The sequence below is a fragment of the Elgaria multicarinata genome, chromosome 11, assembly GCF_023053635.1.
Source record: "Elgaria multicarinata webbii isolate HBS135686 ecotype San Diego chromosome 11, rElgMul1.1.pri, whole genome shotgun sequence".
NCBI lineage: Eukaryota > Metazoa > Chordata > Lepidosauria > Squamata > Anguidae > Elgaria > Elgaria multicarinata.
The window spans coordinates 47,733,136-47,747,536 of NC_086181.1; the positions used below are offsets into that span (position 1 = coordinate 47,733,136).

Sequence of the window (14,401 nt, forward strand, 5' to 3'; positions counted from 1 at the left end):
CACCACCAGCCCCAGGCCACAGCCCGGCCCTCCTCCGATGCCTTTCCTCAGCTGTCCGGTGGGCCTGTCATCGCAAGGAAGCGCCAAGGCAGGCCTTGATCCCTGGGGCTTAGGAAACCGCCTCCCGCTGAGACAGGGCCCGGGTCCATCTAGCCCAGTATTGCTGACACGGACTGGCAGGCGATGGCTCAGCGGTGTTCCAGGCAGGGTTTTTTCCAGCCCTACCTGGATCGGCTGTTCGGATGGAGCAGGGGAACCTTCCACATTCAAAGCAGGGCCTCTCCGGTTGAACCGCAACCTCTCCCTCAGCCACGGCCACCAGTGGCACGTGGGGGCCACCCCTCCAGCCCAGCCGAGAGGGGTGGGCCCCAACTGGGGACTTTCATGGTTTTCTTGAGAACCAAGAAACGCCGCTGCTAGTGACTGGCTCACGTGCGGAAGGCAAAGCACAGGCCTAGCGGCCCGACGGTTTGGACAGCAGTTTGGACCCGCACACCCACACCAACACCCACCCACACGCACCCGGCCATCTGTCCCTAACACAGTCTCTCTCCCTCAGCAGCGCCCCCTCTGGGCGTTCCCCTCCCCGCCGTGCGCCAGCCACCAGAAGATGAATGCAAGCCCCCAGGAAGCTTTGATCTCCGTGTTTCTGCAGTTCATTGAGGATCGGGGCCGGTGGACCTACGGGGCCCTGAGCCAAACGCGCCGCCCCCGGGAGCTCCTGCAGAACGAAATGAACCTTTTGTACCGCAAGAGCAAGGTGGAGTGGAAACAGAGCAGGGACGACGAGCCCAAGAAAGGGTAAGTAGAGGAAGCGGGCGGCCAGAGTGCGCCCAGCCCTCCCCGCGGGTAGTTTGAGCGGGGTCTCTCTCTCTCCAAAGAATGCCCTCTTAATTCATCTGCCCATGCTGGGCCCCAAAGGCACATCCAGAGTTTGGCGGCTGACCGGCACCACCGGAACTCCCTGCTGACGGAGATGTGCCACAGCCCAAGCAGGTGCAGGAGTCAGAATCATAGAATCATAGAATAGCAGAGTTGGAAGGGGCCTACAAGGCCATTGAGTCCAACCCCCTGCTCAGTGCAGGAATCCACCCTAAAGCCTCCCTGACAGAGGGTTGTCCAGCTGCCTCTTGAAGGCCTCTAGTGTGGGAGAGCCCACCACCTCCCTAGGTCACTGGTTCCATTGTCGTACTGCTCTAACAGTCAGGAAGTTTTTCCTGATGTCCAGCTGGAATCTGGCTTCCTTTAACTTGAGCCCATTATTCCGTGTCCTGCGCTCTGGGAGGATTGAGAAGAGATCCTCCCAGAGGCCAATAAGGTCATCCCAGTTAGGATGGCTTTAAATGGCTCCTATGCCTTCTGTCTATAATGGATGAACCATTGTGTGTCTAGGATGTTGTTAACCTGTTCCCAGGTTTGAGGACTTGGAGGCTCCCTTGGCTGGCTCAGAGAGCTTCGGCAATTTGGGCGGTATAGAACTGCAATAAGAAAATAAACAATTTTGTAATCCAAAAGCAGATTTACCCAGAATACCCCATTCTCACCCATGGCCAGAAACACTGCCCTGGTTTTTGAGATATGTCCATCCCTTGCATATTTTAAGACAGCCATTTTTTTTAGAGCAGAGCTGTAGCTATGACTCACTTTTCTTTGTTGTTGTTTTTCCGGTAGGCTTGCAACTGACCTCCTGCAAAGCCTATTTTGATACTGCTGATTTTATCATGTCATGTCAGATTTTTTTCTAGCTCTCTTTTACAAGTCTAATATGAAAAGAACTGCTGTTGATGTGTTGTAGTATTAATTCTGATTATGTAAAGGACCTGCAATTGATCTCCAGCAAAGCTTATATTTATCTTGGCCGTTTCCCGGTGTGTTTACCTAGCAACTCAGGTCTTGACAGCTTGCCTTCCTTGTCTAAATCCCCAATGCAGTTACAAGGTGTGTCACTTTACTGGGCGTCCTCTCTCTCCAAGCCCTGCTTCAGGGCCTCCCAGTGCTTTTCTGAAGTGCTCTTCGCTCACCGTAACAGGCTAGGGCAGCCTTCCTCAACCTGGGGCGCTCCAGATGTGTTGGACTGCATCTGCTGGGGCATTCTGGGAGATGCAGTCCAACACATCTGGAGTGCCCCAGGTTGAGGAAGGCTGGGCTAGGGAGATGGACGGCAAGGGGCCTCGTGGCCATGGGCCAACCATGGAGGAACAAGGGCTGAGGAGAGGGGATGACTTAATTGTTCCTGGAATCCCGAGCAGGGAGATCTTGCTTCCCTTGGCTGGCTCAGTCAGGCATCACTTGCCCCTCGAGGCCCTTGGCTTATCACCCTCCTTCGCCATCATCCTGCCTTGAGCCAGACTTCCCATTCTGGGCGCCTCGTTTCTGCAGTTTCTCCTCCCTGGCCTAAACCGCTGGCACCCTTGCCCTGCTGGGAGTCCCTTCGCCACCTGGATTAGGTGCTCTAACAGGAGCCCCGCCCACCGGCATTTTCACAGGCTGATGGGAGGGCCACCCAGGTGGTCTTCGGAAATTCCGGGGGCTTTTGCTGTGAGCGGTAGGGCGCATGAGAGCCTGGCATGAAAGTCTGCCTGCTGGCAGAAAAGCTGCTTGTCTTTGGAGGGACAGCCCCAAGAGTCCGTGGCTGAGGGAGGGTCCAGCAAATGCAGCGGGGGAGGACTGTGACTTCCCCCACTTCTGAATGTGGGACAGGCTGGCTTCAGCACTAAATTACAGAAATGAGACGTGGTTGGGCTGGAGGCCACGGCTGATGTGGAAGCCCTTGCCCCATTCCCGTGCACATTCAGTGGAGGCTGGTGGAGGGCTGAGAGTGGCACGGGGAAGCCACACTTTGCATATGCACACACAGGGCTTTTCTCTGTGGCTACTTTTTTCATATGAAACAGGAACTAAGAAGAGGGTCTGAACCGAATCAAGCCCTCTCTGGCTTCAGTCTGCCACTATGTGCCTCGGGAGAGTATCCGTTCTGGAAAGGGCTTTGATTTCTGCTCCAGAGGGAGAATTCACACGGGCAGTTTTGACACTGCAACTGAACTTCATGATCTGCAACTGAACTTCATGACCAGGGGGTTGGACTCGATGGCCTTGTAGGCCCCTTCCAACTCTGCTATTCTATGATTCTATGATCTAGTGGGCGGCCCTACGACCAACTCCTGCTCTAGAGAGCAAACATTAATGTACCACAGAATTCCCCATCCTTGTGCCCTTTAGATGTTTCAACTTCAGGTCCCATCAGGCTCAGCCATCACAGCCAATGGTCAGGAATGTTGGGAGTTGTAGTCCAAAACATCTGGAGGGCACCAGGTTGGGTAAGGCTGATGGAATACTTTCCATTGGCAAAGTGCTTTACAACCTTTAGTATGTTTGCTCCCTTGGCTTTCCTGTGAAGTAGGCCACCACTGATCCCATTTTACAGGAGAGGAACTGAGGCCGTATTTGCCCAATGCCATGTTGAACCTCTGGTCAAGGTGGGACTTGTACTCAAGTTCAAGACCACAGTGTGCTCCTAAAGCACGCATGTGCACATGCGCGCACACACACACAGGTTGTTGCAGTGCTACATAATTCAGCATTACCTCAGATAGTAGAAGAGAATGAAAACAAAGTGAAGCCAGACAGAGAGTAAAAGTGTTTAAAAAGCAACGGGCAACCAACTTGCAGAGACTGAGAGCTTTTCTGGAGTTTGGATTAAGCTCTTGACAAGTTAAGTATTTTAGTACATGAAACTACAGCATCTAGAAAACTGTACCTAGAATCATAGAATAGCAGAGTTGGAAGGGACCTACAAGGCCATCCAGTCCAACCCCCTGCTCAATGCAGGAATCCACCCTAAAGCATCCCCGACAGATGCTTGTCCAGCTGCCTCTTGAAGGCCTCTAGGGTGGGAGAGCCCACAACCTCCCTAGGTCACTGATTCCATTGTCGCACTGCTCTAACAGTCAGGAAGTTTTTCCTGATGTCCAGCTGGAATCTGGCTTCCTTTAACTTGACCCTTAGCCAGCTTCTCTTAGAAATAGTAATTTTAACATGGTGTATTTATAGTATTATTAATTATTTTTATTATTATTAATGATCATCATCATCCTATCGGCTGTGGAGTGGTATATAAATATCATGAATTAATAAACCTTCTTTCCCAAAGAACGGGCACCATTTGCACATGTAGCTCTCCGCCACAGGAAGCCAGTGGTCCTTGGGGTGGTTGTCAGTAAAGGAGGCTAAACCATCTTCAAATCCCACTGTTAGAAGGTGTCCTGGAGAGCCCCAAAGGTGATTCCAAAGGCGATCCCCTTGGAGATCCTGCTCGCTCGTGTAAATACACGTAAAGCCCCTCTAATGGGCCGATCCAGCAGTGACGCTCCTCTGGTAAGGGCCAAGCAGCCAATCGCTCCAATTGGTGCCACACCGCCTCCATTTAAAATTCCCCCCAATGCTTTGGCAGTGCCCAGCATAGGCGCATCCTAGAGCATTGGGGGAATTTAGAACGATGGAGGACCGTTGCCCGCCATCTGGCCAGGGCCAGGCCGGGCAGCAGGCATCTGTGCTTGGCCCAGCTCTGGCCAGGGCCTTGAGCCCTCGTCTGCCCTCTTCTTCTCCCACCGTCTTGTTACCGGTGCAGCGTCACCCACTGAGTCCTGAATGCTTGTTTTGTGATGTTGCTGCTGCCGCCAGGCCAAGCCCCACCAACTTGCACATTTGGTTCGTGTTTGTACTTGCCAGATTTCATTTCGATGTGCCCACCTCTTCGGTTTGTTGAGGCGGCTTTGACTGCTCAGTCTGTGTCTAAAGAGACTGCCAAGCAGACGTCTCCTCCTCGGCTTGCACCTGCCCCAAACGAACCAGGCCTGTTTCAATATTGCTTTCTCCTCTCTCCCTGGTTGGCAGGAAGTGAAGGGTTAAGGCACCAGCAGGCTGATGTTGCCTGGCTCCTGCAGGTCACCCAGACGCAGTTTCCATGGAAACCGCTGGGCCATCAGCCAGCATCCTGCTGCATCCTCATGCTTTTGGTACCCAGGACCCTTCACTCCAGTGAATAAAACCTGGCCGGGGGTGGGGGGGAAGGAAAGGCAATTTAGCCAACAGGGAGGGTAAGAGGTGTGGCCAGGGAAATCGGAAGGAAGACGGTTGAAAGGGCAGCGGGCGGCCTGAACGGTGGGAACGAAAGGTCTGTGTGGGAATAACGACCCGTGTTTTAATCGTTGCAAACTGCCCAGAAAGCTTTGGCTATGGGGTGGTATATAAATGTAATAGATAATATATAAAATGTAATAAATGGTTCATTGGTTTCTGTTCACCACTCTGCTGCTAAGATCATCGTTTTGGCTCGCCGCTCTGACCATGTTACTCCACTTCTGAAATCTCTTCACTGGCTTCCAATTCACCTCAGAATCCAATATAAACTTCTGTTGACCTACAAAGCTTTTCAGAGTCTAGCTCCTTCCTATCTTTCCTCTCTCATCTCACACTATTGCCCCGCTCGTGCTCTTCGCTCCTCTGATGCCATGTTTCTCACGTGCCCAAGGGTCTCTACTTCCCTTGCTCGGCTTCGTCCATTTTCTTCCGCTGCCCCTTACGCCTGGACTGCTCTTCCAGAACATTTGTGAACTACAAGTTCAATCGCAGTTTTTGAAGCTCAGCTAAAAACTTTTCTTTTTTCTAAAGCTTTTAAAACTTGATTTTGATCTGACTTTTATACTGTTAGTTGTACTCTACCCTGTGCCTGCTTGGTGTATTCTCTTCCCCTTCTTATTGTTTTATTATGATTTTATTAGAATGTAAGCCTATGTGGCAGGGTCTTGCTATTTTATTGTTTTACTCTGTACAGCACCATGTACACGGATGGTGCTATATAAATAAATAAATAATAATAATAAGTATGAAATCAATGGATGGGTGTAGAGCAGAGAAAGAGGGGTGGTGGTAAGGGGAGAAATCATAGAATCATAGAATAGCAGAGTTGGAAGGGGCCTACAAGGCCATCGAGTCCAACCCCCTGCTCAATGCAGGAATCTACCCTAAAGCATCCCTGACAGGTGGTTGTCCAGCTGCCTCTTGAAGGCCTCTAGTGTGGGAGAGCCCACAACCGCCCTAGGTAACTGGTTCCATTGTCGTACTGCTCTAACAGGAAGTTTGTCCTGATGTCCAGCTGGGATCTGGCTTCCTGTAACTTGGGCCCGTTATTCCGTGTCCTGTGCTGTGGTGTGGAGGGGAAGGAGGGGGTCTTAAAACTTGCAGAACCCAAATTGGTCTGGCCAGTGTCTTTTTACAGGACCAGCTGTGAGTGGAAAGGTGGAAAGAACACATGTGTTACCTGTGAAGGCCCCATATTAGGGCTAGAGATGCCGCCGCCCCCCTCCCAGCTGCCTGAGAACAGGAGAGACAGTGCCAATCAGTGTTGACAATGCTAGGCTAGATGGACCAAGGATGTAAGGCAACCTCCTAGGTAGGGAGTTTTGAAGCTGCACAGAGTTCTTAAGGTTCCTGCCTGAAGAACAACTCTGTGCAGCTCAAAGGCCTGCGACCATACTGTCCAATCCAAACCAGCCCAATTGAAGGCATCTTGTGAATCCTTCTGGATCTTATTTGTCTTTGTTTGGTACTGACATAGCAGCCACTGCTGGAGCCATGCGCTAAGGAAGTACGAGCAGGGATGGGTCAGCAGTGGCTGAGCCGGCTCTGCCTTAGGCGAGCTAGAGGGACGTGTTGGGTGAAAAATGGGCTGAGAGGGTGGGAGAAGACGGCTGTGGGTCGAGCAGGTCAGAGGGGCGATTTGGGAAGCAAATGGGGCGTGGGAGACGAAGTTGGAGGGGGGGAACGGAAGAGGCGCTCCCTCTCTGACCAGCTTGCCAGCAGTTTCCCGCTTGCCTGGCTGTGAACGCTGTTGCTGCAGGCGCTCCGTCTCACCCAGATATCTGGTGTGATAACTGGAGGTGGAATTTGGTGATGCCAGACTGGCTGGGCCCTGGCCAACGTCTCCGGCGTCTCAGGAACCAGAGAGCAGCTGAGGGTTTGTTTACTGTCCCGGCGGCGCCTGCTGCCGGCGTGCCAAGAGAGGATGGGGCCTGCGGGTTGGGATTGCAGAGCCCCAGCGAGGATACTGGGGAGGGGGATGGATGTCAGCCTCAAGGGGTGCTCAGAGGAGGCCGCTCCCAGCCGTTGGTGCTTTGCCAGCCGCAGGCGGACACACTGCAGCGCATATCTCTGCCGTCTGCTACTGGCGAGAACAACGTGTGTGTGGGAAGGGGGATGTATTGAAAAGATGTGGTAGCTGGAGCCTAAGACTTTGGGAGGTGGGTGTGAGCGTCTCTCTCTGAACTTGGGGCATCGTATTTATGATACACGTTCTTCTGAAATGAAGGGCATTTCCTAACATCCATTCCCTCCCTAGCAAGGATAGGGTCATGCGCTATCCATGTTTGGATGAGAGAGAGAGAGCTGTGGCCTCTTTGTAATATTACTTTTGTTTACCAATATACACGCAGAGCACCGGGGGGGGGGGCGGCAAAGGGGCACTCCGACAAGAGGGCAGCTCCACGTGCCGCCCCCCCAACAGCTGATCTCCAGGGAGGGCACCTGGGCCCACAAGGCCCTGCCCCTTCAGCCGACTCTCGGTTGCTCCTCCTGTCTGAGCTCTCCCTTTCTCCCGAGCTGCCAAGAACGGTTCCCCTCTCATACACCTCTGCCTCCTTCTTTCACTTTCTCTGAGCTCTGACTTATGAAACCCACAGAGAGAGATCCGCAAATGCCAGCAGGGCCATCTCCTAACTGGGACCTCCCTAGGGATGAAACACCCTCGGGCTGTTCTGGACTGTTAGCCGGCCTTCTGCCTACCCAAGGAACGGTCAAGTGGCCTGACTGGAACACGAGGGTGACTGGAGGGACCCTCCTTGCACTCCGTTTGGGGAGCCCCATCATCGTGGCTTCCAGAAGCTCCTTGGCCAACGTATGAGCAAATCCCAGGAGCTCATCGTGGACCTCGGGGGTCCTTGAAGAGCCGTGGCAGGCAGGGCCTTGGTCTGCCTCCTCTTCAAGGCAGGCCCGCCAGAGGAAGCCTTAAGCCCTCCAGGCGAGGCCACTCGGGATTCTGTGCGGTGTGCAGCATGGTGTCTGTGCAAGATTGGGACTCAACCGTAGTCCTGGCAGGAGCTCCCCGGCCATTGGGGTGGAGACTTCAAACCTGGGAGCCCTGCCTGCAGCCTCATTTCCTCCTCCTCCTCCTCCTTCTTCTTCCTTTGCAGTTCGGCCAAGGAGTCCAGCGTGGGGAAGGTGCGGGACGTGGCCTCCTTCCGACGCCATTTCAGGATGGGGTTCATGACCATGCCGGCCTCCCAGGAACATGCCCCACACCCCTGTGCCAGCAGCATGGCGCCTCGCTCCCTTTCCTGCCACTCCGTGGGCAGCGTGGACCACAGTTCGGGGGACGGAGCCGCCGGGTCTCGCCAGCCTCCCGCTAAGCCCAAGCGCCACCCCAGTACCAAGCTCAGCACCGAGGCCAGGACCATCCTGGAGCAAGGAGAGAGCAAGAAAGGAAGTAAGGGTGAGGGCTCTGCCTCGTTCCCCAAAGTGACGCTAGGATGTGCGGCTGCACCTGCTGCTCTGGGCGGGGCGGGGGTGGGGCGCGTGTGTGGCGGCCGTGTGACTCGGGGAAACCGTAGAGTGGGCTGGGCTGTACGACCTCCCACCCCGAGGCTCAGAGCTCCCAGCACCAAGAGACGGGGTTGCCTCTGGATGCTGGGATGAGGAGGGTGGGGGCGCAAAAGGAAAGGTGGCGGGCAAGGTTGGGGTAAGGCGGCTGGAGAGAAGGTTAGGGGCAGAGGCAGTGGGGGAGCAACGACCGGCAAAGGGCCCCATGTCTCCAGAGGTGGGGGTGGTGGGGTTTGCCTGAGGAAGGCTGGTGGAGGGAGGGCTGAGCGTCCGAGAGGTGACGCGTCCGAGCGCCCAAAGGCTTTGGCTTATTTATTGCCCCACGGTCTCCACTTTTTTGTTACTTTGCAAGCTCTGGAGCGGAGTGCCAGTGCTGCAAAGAGTTGGCGGAGCCCAGCGCTGAGCGCCCTCGTTTCGTCACCATCCAGCTGGCTCTTCGCGCCGCCTTTGGCGTTCACGCCGCCTTTTCCTGCGTTCTTTTTCTCCGCTAGGTTCCCAAAAGGCAAGCGCAGAGAGCCGAGATTCGGGCCGCAAGGTGCCTCCGCAGAAGCCGAAACGAAGCCCCAACACCCACTTGTCCGTCTCGTTCGACGAGACGTATTCGGGGCGGCTCCCAGGCCCCACTCCGGGCGGAGCGATGCAGCGCTACGGCCGCGCCTTCTCCCACAGCCAGACGAAGGGCTCCGACGCGGAGGAGGACGAGCCCGTCTACATTGAGATGGTGGGGGACATTTTCCGTGGACCGGGGCCCCCGCCTCACTTGCCCACCGCAGCGGACGAGGACTCTGACGAGAGCGAAGCCATTTATGAAGAGATGAAATATCCGCTCCCGGAAGAAGGTGGGGAGTCCCGTCCCAACGGGGCCCCAGCCTCCCCACGTCACCGGCCAGCCAAGCGGGAGGCCGCGAAGGCGGTGGCGAGTGCCAAGACCTCTCCGTGCGAGATCCCACCACCCTTCCCCAACCTTTTGCAGCACCGGCCCCCGTTGCTGGCCTTCCCCCAGGGCAAGAAAGGCTACAAGGGCACCGGCCAGGATGGCTCCAAGCTGCCTGTTCCGTGCCACGTGAAAGACGCCCCGTCCGCCCCTATGACGCCGCAGGTCCCCAGTCACCATCACCCGCGGGGCAGCGAGAGCAGCGCCTTGGGTCCTTCTGGCCGGGCTCGCAGCCACTCCACGCCGCTGCCTCCGCAGCCCGCCGGCCAGAGCAAAGCAGAAAAAGACATCCCCAATTCCCACAGCATGACCTGTCCGCCGGCCAAGCAGGCCCCTGCGCCAGCAGCAGCAGCAGCACCGCTGCCCCCAGCCTCCGCCTCCGTCCCGTCCATGTTGCCGGTGAAAGAGAAGCCGGCCGTGTCCTACACCATGGTGTACTCGGCAGTCAAGGTCACGACCCACAGCGCCCCGGCCGAACAGAAGACCGAGAAAGAGATTTCGGTACTGCACGGCATGCTGTGTGCCCGCCCATCGACCGTGCCCTCTTGTAAACAGGTGCAGAGGGCGTGCACGCTGCCTGAGCCACCGCCTCTGGGCATGGTCTGGACTTACCCAGCGCCCTGCGCAGGGATGAAGCGCCCGCCGGCATACGAGAGCATCAAGAGCGTGGGCGCCAAAGCTTCGTCAGCCGTGAAGATCCAGCTTCAGGACAGGGCATTCGCCAGCATCGCCTGCTCCCACCTTCTGTCTGGAGACGAATGCAGCCGACCCGCGGGGGAGGAGGAGCCATTTGGATGGGTGCTACAGAGGCGGATGGGCTACACGAGCCGGAAAGGGAAAGACGCCGAGAGTGAGTGGGGCTCCGGCAGGGGGTGAAAACGGGCTGGCCTGGATTGTAGGGACTGGGAGGTGAATGGCCAAGGCTGTGGCCCTTCAGGGATCGCAGACCTGGTGAAGGGCAAATTGAGCTGCTCTCCTCCTGATGGGGCTGCCGTCTCCAGCCTGAGGGCACCTGGTGCTAACCGGGAAGGAGACGGTGAAGCAGGGGGATCAAGGGGAGGGAGGGAGAGGAAGGTGCTCTCCTCACGAGTGGTGGCATTGCCTTCCCGTCGGAGTCCAGCTTTACAGCGTTGGGGGAGGAAATTTCTTTCCTAGGAGCCACCTTTTCCATCCACTTGCAGAACGACTGAGGCCTCATTTCGAAGGCAAGCCCAAGCCTGGCCTTAGTGCTGATCCCAGCGGTGTTGGGGTTCCAGCGGCAACAGCCCTGACCGCGCTCAGTGGCTGCACTCCGTCTTCCTAATTTTCTTCCAAACAGGCCCCTGGGGCAGGACCCCCAACTCTGTCTGACCTCGGGGCCTCTTCCCCCCTCCCCTGAGCTCTTTTTCTGCTCTTGCAGAGGCCACAGATTGCCCCCAGGCATGGGACAGCAGTGACAGTGCTCAGCCCAAAATGGAAAAGGAAGAGAAAGCTTCGCCAGGCTTGCTGCAGTCAGGGATCCCGGTCCGCACCCCAGGGCCTGAGGGTCTTGCTGCCAAGATGCCAGGGGGAAGGACGAACCTGCCCATTCCCTGCCAGACCTTTCCTGCCTGTCACCGTAACGGAGGTGAGGCTGTTGTGCAAGGTGGGGGCTTCCTATGGAATGAAGGGTGTCAGGCTTGTAGACGCGGCCCTCTCTGCCTGCGGGAGAGTTCGCTTTGGGGGTGAAGGGTCCCTGTTTGTTCTTTGGCTGGTTTTGGCTGCAGAACTTGTACACAGTGCAGCTGCAAAGAAGCAGGTGACCTTCAAATGAGGACAGACTGCAGCAAGCGAGATTGGGCATGCAGAGAGAGAGAGACACACACACACACGGATGTTTGCTCACTGGTTTGTTACGCTGGATTCTCTTTGCCGGGGGGCATCCCCAGGGGGGCCCCTCATCTCCCCCCTCACCAAATCATGCCTTGTTGTTGGGGGGGGAGAGAGAAGAATGATGTTATTTTGCTTTATTCGCCATATGGAGTCTGTTCCTCTCAGCCATGTTCTTGTTCCACATTACGAGCCTGCTCCTGACAGACAGATGAGTGACACACAGGGCCGATCTGTATAGTGAGCCGGGGCCTGAGGGAGGGAGGTCTCACTGCGTTGCACTGTTCAAGAACCTGTTTCCTGTCTCCCCCTCCCCCAGATTTCACTGGTGGCTACCTTCTGGGCCGCTCGGCATCCACCTCTGGCGTTCGACATGCTGTGATTCACACCCAGAGGCCATGTAGCCATCCCCGGGACCCAGCCAGCCTGGTACATTGGAATGGAGGGTTTGTGGGATGGGGGAGATGGGCTGGGCGTGCCTGGGCTCTCTAAGACGGGTGGGTTAGGCCAAGGGATTATGGGAGCACGCAGGGGAGCGGAGTGGAGTTGTGGGAGCAGCAGCAGCAAGAGGTCAGGTGCTGATCCTGAATGGCTGCCCTATCTCTGGAGTCTGCATGGCTGGGGCAAGGACAAGTGAGAATCAGGATTTTTAAAAAAAATCCATAAAAATGTCCTCTTTTTCCTGGGGGAGGGGGAAATGAAATTTTGGGAGGCGGAAAACAAATAATTGCAGAATTTCTTTTACTCTCTTGGGCCTGGAAGTCATACGTAAAACTGATATGCCCTGACATTCTTATGCTGAAACAGGATAGGCAGGGTGGAAATGTAGAAAGAAAGAAATGTTCAGCTGTATTTATGTGAGGTTTCCCCCCGCCACACACAGTTCCCACGAATCCAGTGTAACATAGGACGCTGCCCTTCTGCTAGGTCTGACTGTTTCTCCCTCTAAGACGGGCATTGTGCACACTCTTGTCAGCAATGGTTCTCCGGGGTCTCAGGAAGGCAGAGGACCCTTCCCCACCACTCGCTACCAAGACCTATTCACTGGAGATGCCTGCACGGATTGAGCCCTGGACCTCCTGCACTAAATGACACTCCCCCCCCCCCCCCACACACACACTGGCCCCAATACTCTACCGCTAAATGGGCCTGTTTAGCCTGGAGAAGAGAAGATGGAGGGGAGACATGAGAGCACTCTTCAAAGACTTAAAAGGTTGTCACCCAGAGGAGGGCCAGGATCTCTTCTCGATCCTCCCAGAGTGCAGGACACGGAATAAGGGGCTCAAGTTAAAGGAAGCCAGATTACAGCTGGACATCAGGAAAAACTTCCTGACTGTTAGAGCAGCACGACAATGGAATCAGTTGCTTGGTGAGGTTGTGGGCTCTCCCACACTGGAGGCCTTCAAGAGGCTGCTGGACAACCCTCTGTCAGGGATGCTTTAGGGTGGATCCCTGCCTTGAGCAGGGGGTTGGACTCGATGGCCTTGTAGGCCCCTTCCAACTCTACTATTCTATGATTCTATGACACCCCCAGCCTCAATACTGGCCAGTATTTACTGACTGGGCTACAGGGAAAGCAAGAAAGGTTCTGCCTGACTTTTCCCGTCCCCAAAGCTCACAAGTCACTCCTCAGACCGGCGAGGCCTGAGCCCTGTTGGACCCAGTCACTTACTTACTGGGTGGGGTGGGGAGCAAAGGGGTGGCCACGTGGGAGGCACCCGTCCCCTTTGTAACGCTGTCCCTTTCCCGGCAGGCCTTGCAGCACGCACAGCTGCCAGCACCCGGGGTCCCGCAGAGCTCGCGTGAAAGGGATGGCAAGCTGCTGGAGGTCATTGAGCGCAAGCGGTGCGTATGTAAGGAGATCAAAGCGCGGCACCGCCCCGAACGCAGCCTGTGCAAGCAGGAGAGTATGCCCATCCTGCCGAGCTGGCGGAGGAACACGGAGAACCGCAAGTCCGGGACGCCGCCCTGCCGCCGCCAGCAGACAGTGCTCTGGGACACGGCCATATGACAGCGGGGGCGGGTGGGGGGCTGAACCCCAAGGAACCGGTGCCTTGTGCTGGCCGAGCGGAACACATTGCAGGGCGTAACTGCTGGCAGCATGGAGCCCCTGCCCGTGGGCCCCGCAGGCCTGGGACAAGCCAGAGACGGTGGGCTGCTTGGGGTGCTGCCGCCCGCTGCTGAGCTGTGGCCGGGAAGCTACTTTTGGTGAAGGAGGGTGAATTTCTCTTTGACGATATCCTGGATAAAAGGGGGCACTGAAAAGGTCAGGCAAAACAACAACAACAACCACCCTGGATCACCAGCTGCCTCCCTCCAAGGAAGCCCTGCATCAGGGGCTGCCAGCCACCCCCGAGGCAGCTGCGTAGCACCCAGCTGCCCCCACCCCAGAGCCAACCGCATCTATGCCAACGGACGGACGTGTAAGACGCCATCACTCGCCTTTCTAGGAGGTTGTGGGGCCAGGTGTAGCCCAGGTGTGGTTGCGTGTGTCAGGCTAGACAGTGCCGCCACCTCCTCCTTTGCCAAAATACGCTGGGGTTAAAAGTGCCAGGAGCACTTCCAGTCCCTCACATGATTTTCCTTCCATCTCTGAAAATGCCACTGGGGAGGGGTGGGTGGGAAGACTGCAAATTTCACACAGGCCCCTGACTGAGATGCCTGAAATTCCTCCATGAGCAGTTTTTGAGGAAGTGGGGGTGGGGGTGGGGGCTGTTCTACCAAACCTGTGGTGCTGAGTTTTTTGGTCAGACAGTTACCAGAGAGTGACAAAAAGTAAAAAAAGCCATGACCCATGAGCAAAAAACAGGAAGAGCAAAAGGAGGGGGGGGGGGCGAGGGTGAAGTTGAAATTTGATTTTCATAGTAAGTGAAAGAGACGGCCTTCATCTCTATATGTGTCTTGAGCTCTTGCCTTCAGTTCCCAGTTCTCTAAAAAGATACAAACCGTCGCTTACAAAGTGAAATA

General features: G+C 55.9%; 1 protein-coding gene across 1 annotated transcript; it reads left to right on the plus strand.

Moving 5' to 3' along the window:
* Positions 1-548: 548 nt before the first annotated feature.
* On the plus strand, positions 549-13,445 carry NYAP1 (neuronal tyrosine phosphorylated phosphoinositide-3-kinase adaptor 1). Its single transcript, XM_063137526.1, has 6 exons — positions 549-801; positions 8,247-8,539; positions 9,144-10,436; positions 10,986-11,192; positions 11,754-11,863; positions 13,188-13,445. Exons 1-6 carry the CDS (start codon positions 611-613, stop codon positions 13,443-13,445), a joined length of 2,352 nt encoding a protein of 783 aa, XP_062993596.1. The 5' UTR covers positions 549-610.
* Positions 13,446-14,401: the final 956 nt, after the last annotated feature.